The sequence below is a fragment of the Macaca fascicularis genome, chromosome 1 (assembly GCF_037993035.2).
Source record: "Macaca fascicularis isolate 582-1 chromosome 1, T2T-MFA8v1.1".
NCBI classification, from domain to species: Eukaryota; Metazoa; Chordata; class Mammalia; order Primates; family Cercopithecidae; genus Macaca; species Macaca fascicularis.
Genome location: NC_088375.1, coordinates 227,112,515 through 227,125,411, shown reverse-complemented (window position 1 = coordinate 227,125,411; position 12,897 = coordinate 227,112,515). Strand labels below are relative to the sequence as shown.

The 12,897-nt window shown below is 40.9% G+C and overlaps 1 protein-coding gene across 39 annotated transcripts in view; it reads left to right on the top strand.

Moving 5' to 3' along the window:
* Positions 1-12,897, top strand: part of CAMTA1 (calmodulin binding transcription activator 1) — a 978,479-nt gene that overhangs the window by 956,749 nt on the left and 8,833 nt on the right. For 13 of the 39 annotated variants that reach the window (XM_045387768.3, XM_065530260.1, XM_045387799.2 and 10 more), the window contains 4 exons: positions 1,788-1,808; positions 3,220-3,413; positions 4,468-4,542; positions 7,643-7,673. In XM_045387768.3, coding sequence (XP_045243703.1) covers positions 1,788-1,808; positions 3,220-3,413; positions 4,468-4,542; positions 7,643-7,673 — 321 coding nt within the window. The remainder of the gene's footprint in view (positions 1-1,787; positions 1,809-3,219; positions 3,414-4,467; positions 4,543-7,642; positions 7,674-12,897) is intronic. The other 26 variants (XM_045387747.3, XM_045387733.3, XM_065530272.1 and 23 more) reach the window with 3 other exon arrangements.

The window sequence follows — 12,897 nt, the reverse complement described above, 5'->3', positions numbered from 1 at the left end:
CGATCTGGGCTCACTGCAACCTCCATCTCCCAGGTTCAAGCGATTCTCCTGCCTCTGCCTCCCAAGTAGCTGGGACTACAGGCGTGTGCTACCATGCCCAGCTGCTTTTTCTAGTTTTAGTAGAGTCGGGGTTTCACCATGTTGCCAGGCTGATCTTGAACTCCTGACCTCAAGTGATCCGCCTGCCTCGGCCTCCCAAAGTGCTGGGATTACATGCGTGAGCCACTGCGCCCGGCCAGAGACTTAATTTGAACTGCCATGATAAACAAACAAACAAAACAAAACAAACAAAAACCAGGGGAAGCCAGACATGGTGGTTGGTGTGTCCCTGTAATCCCAGCTCCTCGAGAGGCTGAGGCCAGAGGATCTTCTTGAGCCCAGGTATCGAAGTCCAGCTTGGACCTCGTCTCTAAAACAAAAAGGGAAAACAAAACCATCTGCAATTAGACTTGCACCGCAAAACAGTTTTTGTCCACATTTTTGATCTTTTAGTATTGTTACCTACCGGAGATACTGGTCTGATCCTAACACCAGTATCTTTGCGGGGAGGATCCATGGTCCAATACTTTCATAAACTCCCTAGTAACTAGAGAACTCTGGGGAATCCAGTGTGTGATACGGTGATTGCAGAAGGTAAATGCTGGCTATGTATTACCTTTGAGTTTGAATTACAGAAGATGTTTAATCTTTGGCCATTTTCCTTTCAGCTTCTTACGTATTTTAAAATGAAGAATTGTTAAAATCTTTGAAAATCAGAGGAAGCCAGAACATCTTAAACTGCTTTTGTTCACCTTAGTTAAAGGTGCAACACAAATATCTGAGTACTCTTTCGTGCAGTGTTACTGTTTGCAAACCAACTTGTAGGGTTATGGAACTAGTCAGATGGGAAAAGGAACTCATATTTTTGGGGCACCTAGTACATACTAGATTTTTTAGGTGCCCCATCTCATTTCCTTTTTGCAATTATTTGAAGTAAGCAGTATTTATTTCCAGTTTACAGATGAAGCAGCTGAAGCTCAGAGAAATTACATAAGTATGAGGCCTTTCTCATCATTGAGGTGGTTATAAAATATTAAAAATTGCCTAATGGAGTTTTGACTGGTTTGCATGGTAACATTCAGGCCTGTCGGTAGATTCTAGAACCTTTTATTAGATTGTGCTTTAGGTCGTTCTAAATTTTTATTTCAGGAATAATACGTTCTAATATGTGTAACGGTCACATAGAAATTAGGGATTCTGTTAGCTTGTCATAATCCAGGACTTGCCTCAGTTTCTGATACGGGTTGCCGTTTCCTCAAGCTTCTCTAGGATTAAGCCCGATTAATAGGGGTGGGGGGACGTCTTCGGCTTCGAGCCAGTTGAGTTCATGATCCCAGAAAAGGAAGGTTTATTGTGCAAACGCTGACACCACAGTGCCTGTAGCTCTACAGCAGGGAGCCACCCTGGCTTCTGTTGGGTGAGCAGGCTTCCTGGGAGCACAGGTGATACACAGCATGAAGGTTTCAAGTCTGTGATTACAACAGGTATTGATTCCAAAATATGAGTTTGGTTTTTTTAAAAAAAATAACCCTCCCCAGAAACTGTCATCTACAGCTAGGAAGACAGAAGGCATTATTTTTGGAAAGAGTAACAACTGTAAAACAAATATTTTGGAAAACGGAAGGCATTAATATAGCCAGGTTGCCTTTTTTTTTTTTCTTGGTTGGGAGTTTTATTGATTCTGGTTTTTAATTTCATTATATTCAGCAATCTAACATTAATCTTGTATTTTCTGTTTTTCCCCCAAGCTGACATGGATAGCCTTGAAGGTAATGATACTCCCAAGTCCTCTCACAAACCATTCCACCAGAGTCACAAACTTCACACCCATCACCAGCTGCAGGGAGGGACTGTTAAGATGGCATGGTCATGGAGTAAACGTACCCCCCTTGCCAGGCCACCTGAGCACAGTGCGTCTGTCCTCTGGGGACCACGTGGTTATTCAGTTGGAGTGGGTTTCGACATTAATAACTGGACATTTTTTGGCTGGTGTTAATCCATCTGAGCCAGTTCCCGTGAGCCCTGTGGCCACTAAGGAAATACCCTTTTTCCCAAAGCACTTCACTATGGCCCGATGGGTCTGAGTGTGTAACGTGCACAGGTGGAGATGATGGAAACCACAGGGGCTCTGTAGGCTACAGCATTCTTGTCTTCAAAGGCTTTCAGACCAGTGAAAAGGTAAAGCAGGTCAGATAAGACCAAAGAAGTTTCTTGCAGAAGGGTCCGGGTTCTTGGACAATTCTGAGAAGTCAGTTTCCCTCCCTCATTTCACCTCCTCATACATCCAGAGATACAGTTAGGCAGATACAGGGATTTTCTGGGGAATATTTTTCCTTGCAATGGTAAGTTGCCTTCTTATAAGCAAAGGGCTTCATTGCAGCTTCTCATCCCCGGAGTCATACTCTGTTTTCTTAGAAATTTGGACATAGAATTTTAAGACCATGGAGAGCTCTGTATTTTTGGTGCCTAGAGACTGATGTTGAGGAGAATTCACCCTGGGCCTTCATTCCTCACTTCGGTAGCTCTGCAGGGGGCTGGGTGGAGGGCTCCTGGCACTGCCTCCTGGGCCGCCCACAGCACTGTGACAGCCGTCCAGGTTTCACGGCTTCACCACCGTGTTGGTCTTACGAGTGTTCATCTTTTACAGGTTAAAATGGCTTAAAGGTGTCAGCGTTTCATGATAAGCCTTGTATTTGGGACCTTGTAACTCAGTCAGAAACTTGCCATGTGGAATGATAGTTAGAAACCAGGAGCTGACTGCTAAATAGATTTGTGTATGGTGGGAATTGGAAGGCATGAAAAAATGATGTTCATGTTTCAAAACTGGATAGGAAATATTAATCTGAAGCATCTAAAATTTTCCTGTCAAAATCTGTTTTTAGATTCATAAACGTCTAAGGGTATTGCTATTAAAATTTTTCTCCAAGAAGGGCTAAATATTTTGATGTTTTAGGGGAAAAAAGTATGTCTGAAGGCAACCCTTAAAGTAATAGTTTACATTTTGGAAAGGTAGGTGTAAAGCTTCCTCGTTTGCCTCTTTTGTGATTAAACCCTGAAGAGAGAATGTGATAATAGAGGGGAAAAGCATTTTCTCTTCTTCCCTTCCCAGTAAACTCGAAGGACGCTGAGCCCATGCGGCCCCTGTTGTTACTGTGTTGCTTGTTCTTGTTTCCCCTGCAGTATGCACTTTATAAAAAGATGACACAGGCTGCCATCCTTATCCAGAGCAAATTCCGAAGTTACTATGAACAAAAAAAATTCCAGCAGAGCCGACGGGCTGCTGTGCTGATCCAAAAGTACTACCGAAGTTATAAGAAATGTGGCAAAAGACGGCAGGCTCGCCGGACGGCTGTGATTGTACAACAGAAACTCAGGTGGGTGGAAAAGAGCTCATGGAGTTAAAGCTCCCTAGGGAAGAGAACTCTGACTTCTTTGAAAGACTTGTCCTGGGCTGACATTGGAGTCCGGGGGCAGGCCTAAAGCATTGGCAGTCACTGTGTTCCAGAACGTTCTAGGTGTGGTGGCTGTATACTTAACACCTGTGCTGAGTCTGGTTTTGAATATTTAGCTCTTTCTCTCTGCATCCCACCCAATTATTTTGATATTGCCACCCAGTTTCACCTTATATCAGAATTTGGCAGCACCAGTTTCTACTCAGAAAGTTACCACTCAATTATAGTAGTTTAGTCCATTTCCTTTTTAGAAGAAAAAAAAAGTACAGCCCGCTGCCAGCACTCATGTAATTTTATATAAACATGCTCTTTGAGGCTGAAGGAAATCTGATTTTCAATGTGAAAATATAAAAACTATTCTTGGAGTTATTTCTAAACAGAACTTGTCCCCAATCCTAATGTAACTGAAATGTGTGTGATGCTGCATTTGGATTAGAGATAAGACTATTCTTGGGGCAAATGGGAAATGAGTGAAATTGTAGAATTACTGCAACCTTGGAAGAGTAATTAGGGTTAAGCTGTTCCATTTTAGAGACTGTGATAAAAATGTTGAGCCAAGTAAAATACATTGATCAGAACATTTACACAATAACCCAAAGAGTGTATCAGCTCCCGTGAATCACCTTCTAAACTAAGAAAGCCTCTCTAATGCCAGAATGCCTTTTGCAGCAAAATGAGCTGCTAATAAATTGTGAAAGAATATTTAAGTGGCATTTTATTTTCAGTCTTTATATAGTCTCTCTTGAAGCTGAGGGCACCTGCACACACCCTCCTTTCTCCTCTAGTGATGCCTGACTCGATACTATGAAAACAGCATACGCACTCATTCCCCTTCAGACTGTATACATCTTTAACGTATGCTGTTGGCTTTGCTACATGAACTGCTTAATGCAGAGTCCTCTGTCACTGCTGACCAGTTTCGCATATTGGGCTTTACTGTGTCCTTCTTGTGACAATAATATTCTGACTTTTTCAGGAGCAGTTTGCTAACCAAAAAGCAGGATCAAGCTGCTCGAAAAATAATGAGGTTTCTACGCCGCTGTCGCCACAGGTACACTAGTCCTCGTTTATACATTCTGCTCAGGGAGAATGATGAAGCATCCCTGACCTTCTGAACCCTCACTAACTCCTATGTAAAGCTAATCCCCCTGCAGGTAATCAGGGCAGAGGTCCCAAATTACAGTAGGGTGGTAGAGCTCTTTAAGTAGGGATCAGGTTGCTACCCTTGGAACGCTGGTAACCATGTCAGACGATGCTGTTTGAACAATGGAGATTCATACCCGTGTTTTTCTGTTTTAATCTGGGTGTGAGGTCAACTTAGTCGGACTAGCTTTTAATATTAAGTTTCTCTTTAACCTGCGATTGATATGCCACATTGCAGTATGTTCTTTGCTCTAATCCTTTGCTATGCTAGCGTGTGTCCAAAGAGAAAACAGTTTCTAGTCTCAAAGAAGGGAAAGAAAACCATGAATTCCAAACAAGTTTTCTGATGTGGAATTTCCACCAAATAGCTGGTGCCCTCTGCTGGTCATGTAATTGCTAACATCCTCTATTATTAAACTATCAGTTAAAGCTGGTCCGTGACGAGGAACAGGAGAGATTGCTGGAATGCAGCTGTTCAGGAAAAGAAAGACATCTGGGATTCTGGGAATATCTTCAATTAGTAGGAAATGGGGTTCTGTGACCCCAGCGTTCTGTGGGACATAGCATCTTCTCGTGGAGCTAAGCCAGAGGAATTTCTCTTTGTTCCTCAAATTTGAGCTTTCTTTATGAAGACTGACATCTCTACTTAGATTTCAGGGGGCTGGTGAAAGTGGTTTGTGTTCTTTGTCCAGGTTAATATTCCAGTCTGACGTCTGTAACTGCGGCCGTCTGAGCTGGGTGTAGACCACCTTCTCTGTGGTTGGGTTGTTGCTCTGTGTGTCAGGAGCTGTGCAGTTTATAGAACCAAACATTAAAGCAGGCTCTTTAATGTCTTATTTCCTCTTCCTATTTAATTATACCAAAAGTCCTAGTATTCATATTTAATTGGACTCCTTGGAGGTTTCATTTTGCTTTAGTTTTTCTTACTCCTACAACCATCTGATTGCTAGCTTTGAAAATATCTTGCCTTTAAGACTTAATAGGTTTAATGGGTTATTTGTACTTTTACTTAAATTAACAAAAGAATTTATTTTTGTGACCATAGAAGGAAACATGCACAGCCACTGCATTAGCATCATAAAAACTTAAAAACAGTATTCACTAGGATAGATGGTTTTCCCCAGCTACAATGCCGCGCAGAAGCCAGTGTTCACTCGCCCTGTGCCTCAGCAACATTTACTTTCCACCGTGCGAGGATGGGCGATTTTTCACCATGATAGCTAATGAGTAACATACCAGTGTCAGTACTCTGAAATAGGACGTCCTGTTAGAAGATGCATCCCCAAAATGGGTATGGCTCTGAGATCATGAAATTAATTCTGCAAGCCTCACCTAAGGCAGCCTCTTTTCTTTATTGTTCAGTCGTACCTTTTACTTAGCAGGGGACTTAGGACCAAATAGAGTAGTGGATTTTCTTTATTTGGTGAACAGATCAAGGACTCACCTGGGCCCTTTTCCTTACATTCTCCAATATGTTCATAGTTCCTTCCTCCCTTTTCCTCTTAGACCTGCAAAATGCAAAACCTGAGCAAGACCCTATCCAGCACTAAAACCAGTAGACTTTGGCCACTTTGAGCAGAATCACATCTTCTTTCATGACACTGTGGTTGATACTTTCCAGATAGATTTTATTTTCAAGAAAATTACCTTAACACCACTGTTCTTTAGGCCACTTCAGACAAACCAGAATGTCTGCAAGTTAAGTTGTGCTAGACTTTTTCCTCGTTTCTTCTAGCCTGATCCTCAGACTTTGCATGAATGTGTGGGTAACGTAGGAGCAAAACTGCATAAAGTCCTACACTCGTCTCCCTTTCATGTTGGCCAAAGCTGTGTCCTGTGTTTGAGAGAATTAAGAGAATGAGATATTTAAACAGAACATAAATTCATGAAAGGCTGCCCCCACAAAATAAGCTGAACAAAGCAGTCCTTTCACTTTTGTTTTTAGAGTTCTCTTTCTGTAAACTGGTAGAGAAGAATTTCATGAAGATTTTTGCCTTTCTTAAGTGTATATTTTAACTGGTAATAACCTCAGAAGATGGATAACAAGAAGGTTCATTATGAAGAGAACATCAGATATGGGCTCTGGATTTCTCTGCATTAATTGGAATGAAATAAAAAATGTTATTGGCTCTTGACCATTTACAGTTCAGATGTTAGAAAAATAGGCAAATTTTAATCACCTCTGCACTAAGATCAGTATTCACTTCCCATTTCTATATATTCCGTTAATATGTTCAATTAAGGATCTTGAAGAAATCCTAAAAATCTATCCTGGAAGTTTGTTTTAAACTCGTATTTTCCTTAGGATGTGTGTAATCCTATTTTCATTCTGGATCGAGTTATTTAATGTTATTTTAAAAGAAACTATCTTGTCTGTTGTCCCTTAGAAGCATTAAAATCTTATTAAGATAGAAAATCTTGGCCGGGTGCGGTGGCTCGTGCCTGTAATCCCAGCACTTTGGGAGGCCGAGGTGGGTGGATCACTTGAGGTCAGGAGTTTGAGACCAGCCTGGCCAACGTGGTGAAACCCTGTCTCTACTAAAGACGTAAAAAATTAGCTGCGTGTGGTGGCGCACACCTGTAGTCCCAGCTACTCGGGAGGTTGGGGCAGGAGAGACTCTCTTGAACCTGGGAAGCGGAGGTTGCAGTGAGCCGAGATTGCACCACTGCATTCCAGCCTGGGCGACAGGGAGAGACTCTGTCTCAAAAAAAAAAAAAAAAAAGGAAAACCTCATATGACACCCTCTCAAAAAGGTAGGTAGATAGTAGCTTCAGGAATCAGTCAGAAGTGTCCCATTTCTAAGTCATACGACCCCAATTTTTTGAGACTTAAATTGGTGAATTTTCTACCTACTCATTTCACATACCCCCACCATCACTCTCCTTTTCTTTCTTTCCAAAAAAGAAACCATGTTATACTCTTTTTTGTTGAAATAAAGCTATTTATAAGATTTCTGTTGTGACCCTCACGTGCTAATAGCTCTCTGGTGTTGTTTTACTGTCTAAAGCCCCCTGGTGGACCATAGGCTGTACAAAAGGGTGAGTTTAGCTGCCTGCTAGCCAGTTTCTCTTCTCTTCCATTTTCAGTATTTTGCTTTTTGCTTGCTTGCATGGGGCTGCAGCCTAGGTATGCCAGTAAGTTTCACATCCATTTTGAATGAAATAAAATCAAGTAAAAACTAACCCTGATTACTAACACTGCTATTTTACATGACAGGAGAACAGTCACATACATTAGATGTACAAATGCATGAGTGAGTAAAAGGGAGGGCCGTTCGAAACCACTGCAGGGCATGCCTAGGATGTGGTGGAGGAAGCCTGGGGACGAAAACAGGGCTGGTAGGCCACGAACCCGGCCAAATGAGGCTGTGTTACATGAAAACACTCAGCAAGTGGCTTTCTGTGATTAAGATAATTTGCCACGTGAAATTTTCTCCATGACTGTTTTGTCAAAATGTCTAAAGCAAGGAGGCTCACTAGGAGGTGGTAGTAGGTTTTTTTTTTTTTTTTTTTTTTTTAATGAACCTATTTCTTACTGAGAATGGCTGTTTCCCTATACCCTGCTCCTGCAGTTGCATTTTCTAAATCTCCCCCTCCCTGGTGCTGTGAGGTAAGTCAGCGTATGAGGCTGCCCTTTCAGAACAAACCCAGGACATTCATTATAAAATAGTGAACTGGCCTTCCATCACTCGATGGTAATGCTGAATAACGAAAATGTGGTGTAAAATGTCTTCAATATTTATATTCTACATAACAAGAGTAGGGATTCCAATAGGCTTTGAATTTTAAAGAGATGACAATGAGTAATTTTAGTTCCTGAGATTTTAGAATATGATGCCAATTTGTAAGCAGGGCAAAAGGCAAAAGTCTCCCAGAAACAACTATAATGTGTTTGGGTTATAATCAAAGATTTAGCGTCAGAAAACTATTTTTTCAAAGCCAAGAATAGGCTAGGTACGATGGCTCATGCCTATAATCCAGCGCTTTGGGAGGCTGAGGTGGGAGGATCATGTAAGCCTGGGAGGCTGAGGTGGGAGGATCATGTAAGCCTGGGAGGCTGAGGTGGGAGGATCATGTAAGCCTGGGAGGCTGAGGTGGGAGGATTGCTTGAGCCCAGGAGTTCAGTGCCAGCCTGGGCAACATAGGGAGACTCCATCTCTACAAAAGATCAAAAGCTAACCAGGCGTGGTAGGGCATGCCTGTAGTCCCAGCTACTCGGGAGACTGAGGTGGGAGGATCATGTAAGCCTGGGAGGTTGAGGCCGCAGTGAGTTGTGATCATGCCACTGCACTCCAGCCTGAGCAACAGAGCGAGACCCTGTCTCAAAAAAAAAAAAAAAAAAAAAGCCAGAAATAGAATTTATCAAAATCTAATTAATCTAAATTCATTTAGATTAATTTGACAACTTGTTTCTTATATATAATCTTAAGAGAAAAAGTGAGTTGAAATTATAACATGGGAATTCTATCAACTCGACTATATTCAGTGCCCCCTCTCCTTAACCTTACACTAATACTTTGTTTAGTCATCTTTAAGATTTCTGAGAAAAGGTCATAGTTCAAAAAATCTCGTAGCAGTTTTAACTGCTAATGTTTCTGGACATATGATTTCCCATCTAACTAGACTTATGTTGATGCTAATCTTTATTTATTATATTTTAACCCAGGAGTTGGCAGATGTTTTTCTGAAAGGCCAGATAGTAAATACCTTAAGCTTTGTGGGCTGTACAGTCTGTCGCAACTACTCAGTTCTTTTAATGTAGCAGGAAAGCAGCCACAGACAACACATAAATGAATGGCTATGACTGTGTTCTAATAAAACTTTATATATACAAATAGATACTGGACTGGATTTTGGCCCACAGGTTGTAGTGTGCCAACTTGATGATAGAATAATTTAGTTTTTATAAGTCCTTTGTAATAATGACCTTAACCCTAGATTTAAAAGCCTTAAAAGGGCCGGCTGTGGTGGCTCATGCCTGTAATCCCAACACTTTGGGAGGCCGAGGCAGCCAGACCACTTGAGGTCAGGAGTTCGAAACCAGCCTGGCCAACATGGTAAACCGCGTCTCTACTAAAAATACAAAAATTAGTTGAACCTGGGAGGCAGAGGTTGCAGTGAGCCAAGATTGTGCCATTGCACTCCAGCCTGAGCGACAGAGCAAGACTCTGTCTCAAAAGAAAAACAAAAGAAAAGCCTTAAAAGCCTTAAAATTTTAAAAATTTAAAGGCTCATCTATTTAAAACTATAAATAATTGCTGAAGGAACAATTTGGGTTTTTTTGAGGAAAAAAAAAGCAGCTATACTCTTATATAAACTTAACTAATTAATCCTCTTTAGACTTAGGGAATTGTTCCCACTCAAAATATTTCGGGTCCCTTGTGATAGATCTAGAGATGTTTGTTTTTGAAATGTAAGAAAAAAAGAGGACAAAAATCTCCATTTCTCCCTCTATTCCCTCTCACCCTCTGCGTATATACAGATAATATTTCTTTCCATTTTAAAAAACCTCCAAGAGAATAGATGCATGCCCTAGTGTTCAGTTTAACTACAAGTTGTAGTATCATGCATGTTACATGCAATCAATATCACCTGCTGCAAGGACAACATTTTACGGGAGGTGGTTGCTTATGCGTTTTTGAAGCTTGTTAGTTTCTGTTATGTTAATAACCGTTTTTAAGAAACATTTTCAGAAGGTGCTTTTCAGTGCAAATCAGAATCCCAACCTCAATTTATTTAATGCCTGCTGCATTCTGTTGTGAACTCCTAAAACTCCTACTCATGCATGGAAAGTTGGAATCTCATGACACCCCTTATGGCTCACAACATCTACGCAAGTTTGAGAGATAGGGGCTGAGAAGGTTCCTTCTATCCTGGTGATATTTAGCTAACTCTCTGAACCGAGGAATAGCGTATATATGGCTTTGTGTGATGACCAATAAGATCTTCTCTCCCTCATTCTTCCATCAGAGAAGTCACAACGGCACTCCCTCTAACAATCCCCAAATTGAAATTACTCTTGGGAGGCAGAGCATTCTCTGAGGAAGATTTATAGTCCTTGAAATTATGTTAAACAAGATACTTATTTTGCTAATTCATAAAGTATTCCATATTTAAGACATGGTTTATACACTGAAAAGTAATATTTTCCCAGCTACTGGAGGCTGAGGTGGGAGGATTGCTTGAGCCCAGGAGGTCGACAGTGTGTCATGATCATGCCACTGCACTCCAGCCTGGGCAACAGAGTGAGACCCTGTCTCAGAAAAGAAAAGAAAAATAATATTTGAAAACTTACAGAATTAAATTTTAGGGGACAGTATTTGTAAAACACTAAAACTGACCCAAACTCCTATGTCAGTGGAGCAGGGGGAGATCTAAAAAGGCAGCATTAAGACACGACAGACGAATTCCAACAGCAGAGCAATCAGAAAATACTACTTGTGTCTTGAAATGTTTTGTCTTTGCTCGGGGAAGGCTAAGGAAAAGCACCAAATATTTTTCACTGAGTACAGCTCATTTTTATCCCCCGTTTCCTTCAGGGCTACCTCTTAATTTATCCAGTAACTTAAAGCGAAATTAACAAACTCTCCATACTGTCATCAGGGTTTTTTGTTTTCGTTTTTGTTTTTGTTTTTGTCTTGGACACAATAGCTGTGTTTAGGAGAGAACTTTTGTCCTACACAAAGAGATTATTTAAATCAACAAAAGCGATTTCTCAGCAAATGACTGAAGGATTTTTAAGGTTTAAGAAACTTTTAAAGTACATATGCTGAAAAGATACTTTCAGTTGGATTTTGAATATATCTAACAGGATATTATTCAGTTGCATAGAGAAAAACCAAGATACCTCGTAAGTTAGCAGATAGTTCAGTTACATAACAGATTTATCCTCAAGGTATTGAGATTTGCTTGACCTAAAAAATAAAAACTAAAATGCCTCTTTTTCTAGACAGCAAATGACTTTCCACTTCTCTAAGACATTTATTTTTCATGGGCAGTAGAAAGTGTTCTCATAGATGAGAGACACCACTCTCTGAAAAGCAATTTCCAGACAAATTCCTCCTTTCCCGATATGAGACACTATTCCTATGAGAAGGCTTTATAAACTCTAACAATCACTACAGGTGTTATTAAAAGCAGTGGGAATGCTAGTATTTAAATAACCTATTTCTTATAAACTGCTGGCCTAGTCACCTGTGTTCAGTAAAGGCAGGTGCAGTTATTTTACTGGAATAAGACCTTAATTGGAGGAAGAAGAAATAACACTTTTTACTCATACATTTTTAAACAACGTATTTTCTTTTTATTTGAGAAGCGGGTTTCCAAACACTTTGCCAGAAGCTGGTAAGTAGTGGTCTCAACAGAGCAGCTCTGCTGTGCGCTTCTGAGAGCAGCCCCGGGTCATAGCTGCATTAGGTCATTACGAAGTTCTGAAAATTACGCTTGCACTTTTGGCTGTGTTATGTACACTTTTATCCAAGGGACAGTTCTCTAACAATGCCGGGAAGTGTACTGAGAAGTAAACAGTGCTCTAGGGTCAACAAATGTGTTCTCACACTTCTGTAGCTCAATTTGGCATGAGGCAGAGTTTCTAAGTGGCCTGATGTGTTCATGAGAAGTAAGACGTGAATGTGGGATGTGTCATCATGGATGTATTTTAAATCTCCAAAGTAATTTTGTCTCACTTGCCTCTTTTAGGAAATGAATATTTTTGGAACACAGTGGTGTGTGTTAAATTGCAGACAACATGCTCTGTGTCATTCTTATTGGGCCTCTCTGTCTTTTTTGTTTTGCAATCCAAATGAGATTTCTGGAAAATGGCAAGATCTCTCTTTTCCTAAATTCCCCACAAGCTATTGCAGCTCTGAAAGCAACAGGTAATAATCGGAAAGCCGCATCCGCTGCCCTGTCTATTTTTGACGTCCAGCATTGCGAGAATATTCCCGCTGAACTCCACTGACTCATGAGACATTTCTCTGGCTGAGCATCACTGAGTAGATGTAATGAAGCAGCTTTGCCTTACGCTTTACCCATGGAGCCATTGTTTGCTACAAGTTTCTGAAGCAGGCCTACTTCATTGATTCATAAATGATCATTGGACGTCTGATGGAAGTAAACCCTGTGGGCTTTTGCTGGCTTTCAGTGCTGTTGCTTACGACATCACTTCAGTACATTACGATGCAACTTTTTGGGGAGGGGGAATTGAGACTACAATGGTATCCCAGAGTGGTGGTTATTCTCAGCCTAGAATGCTTGGGGAAAT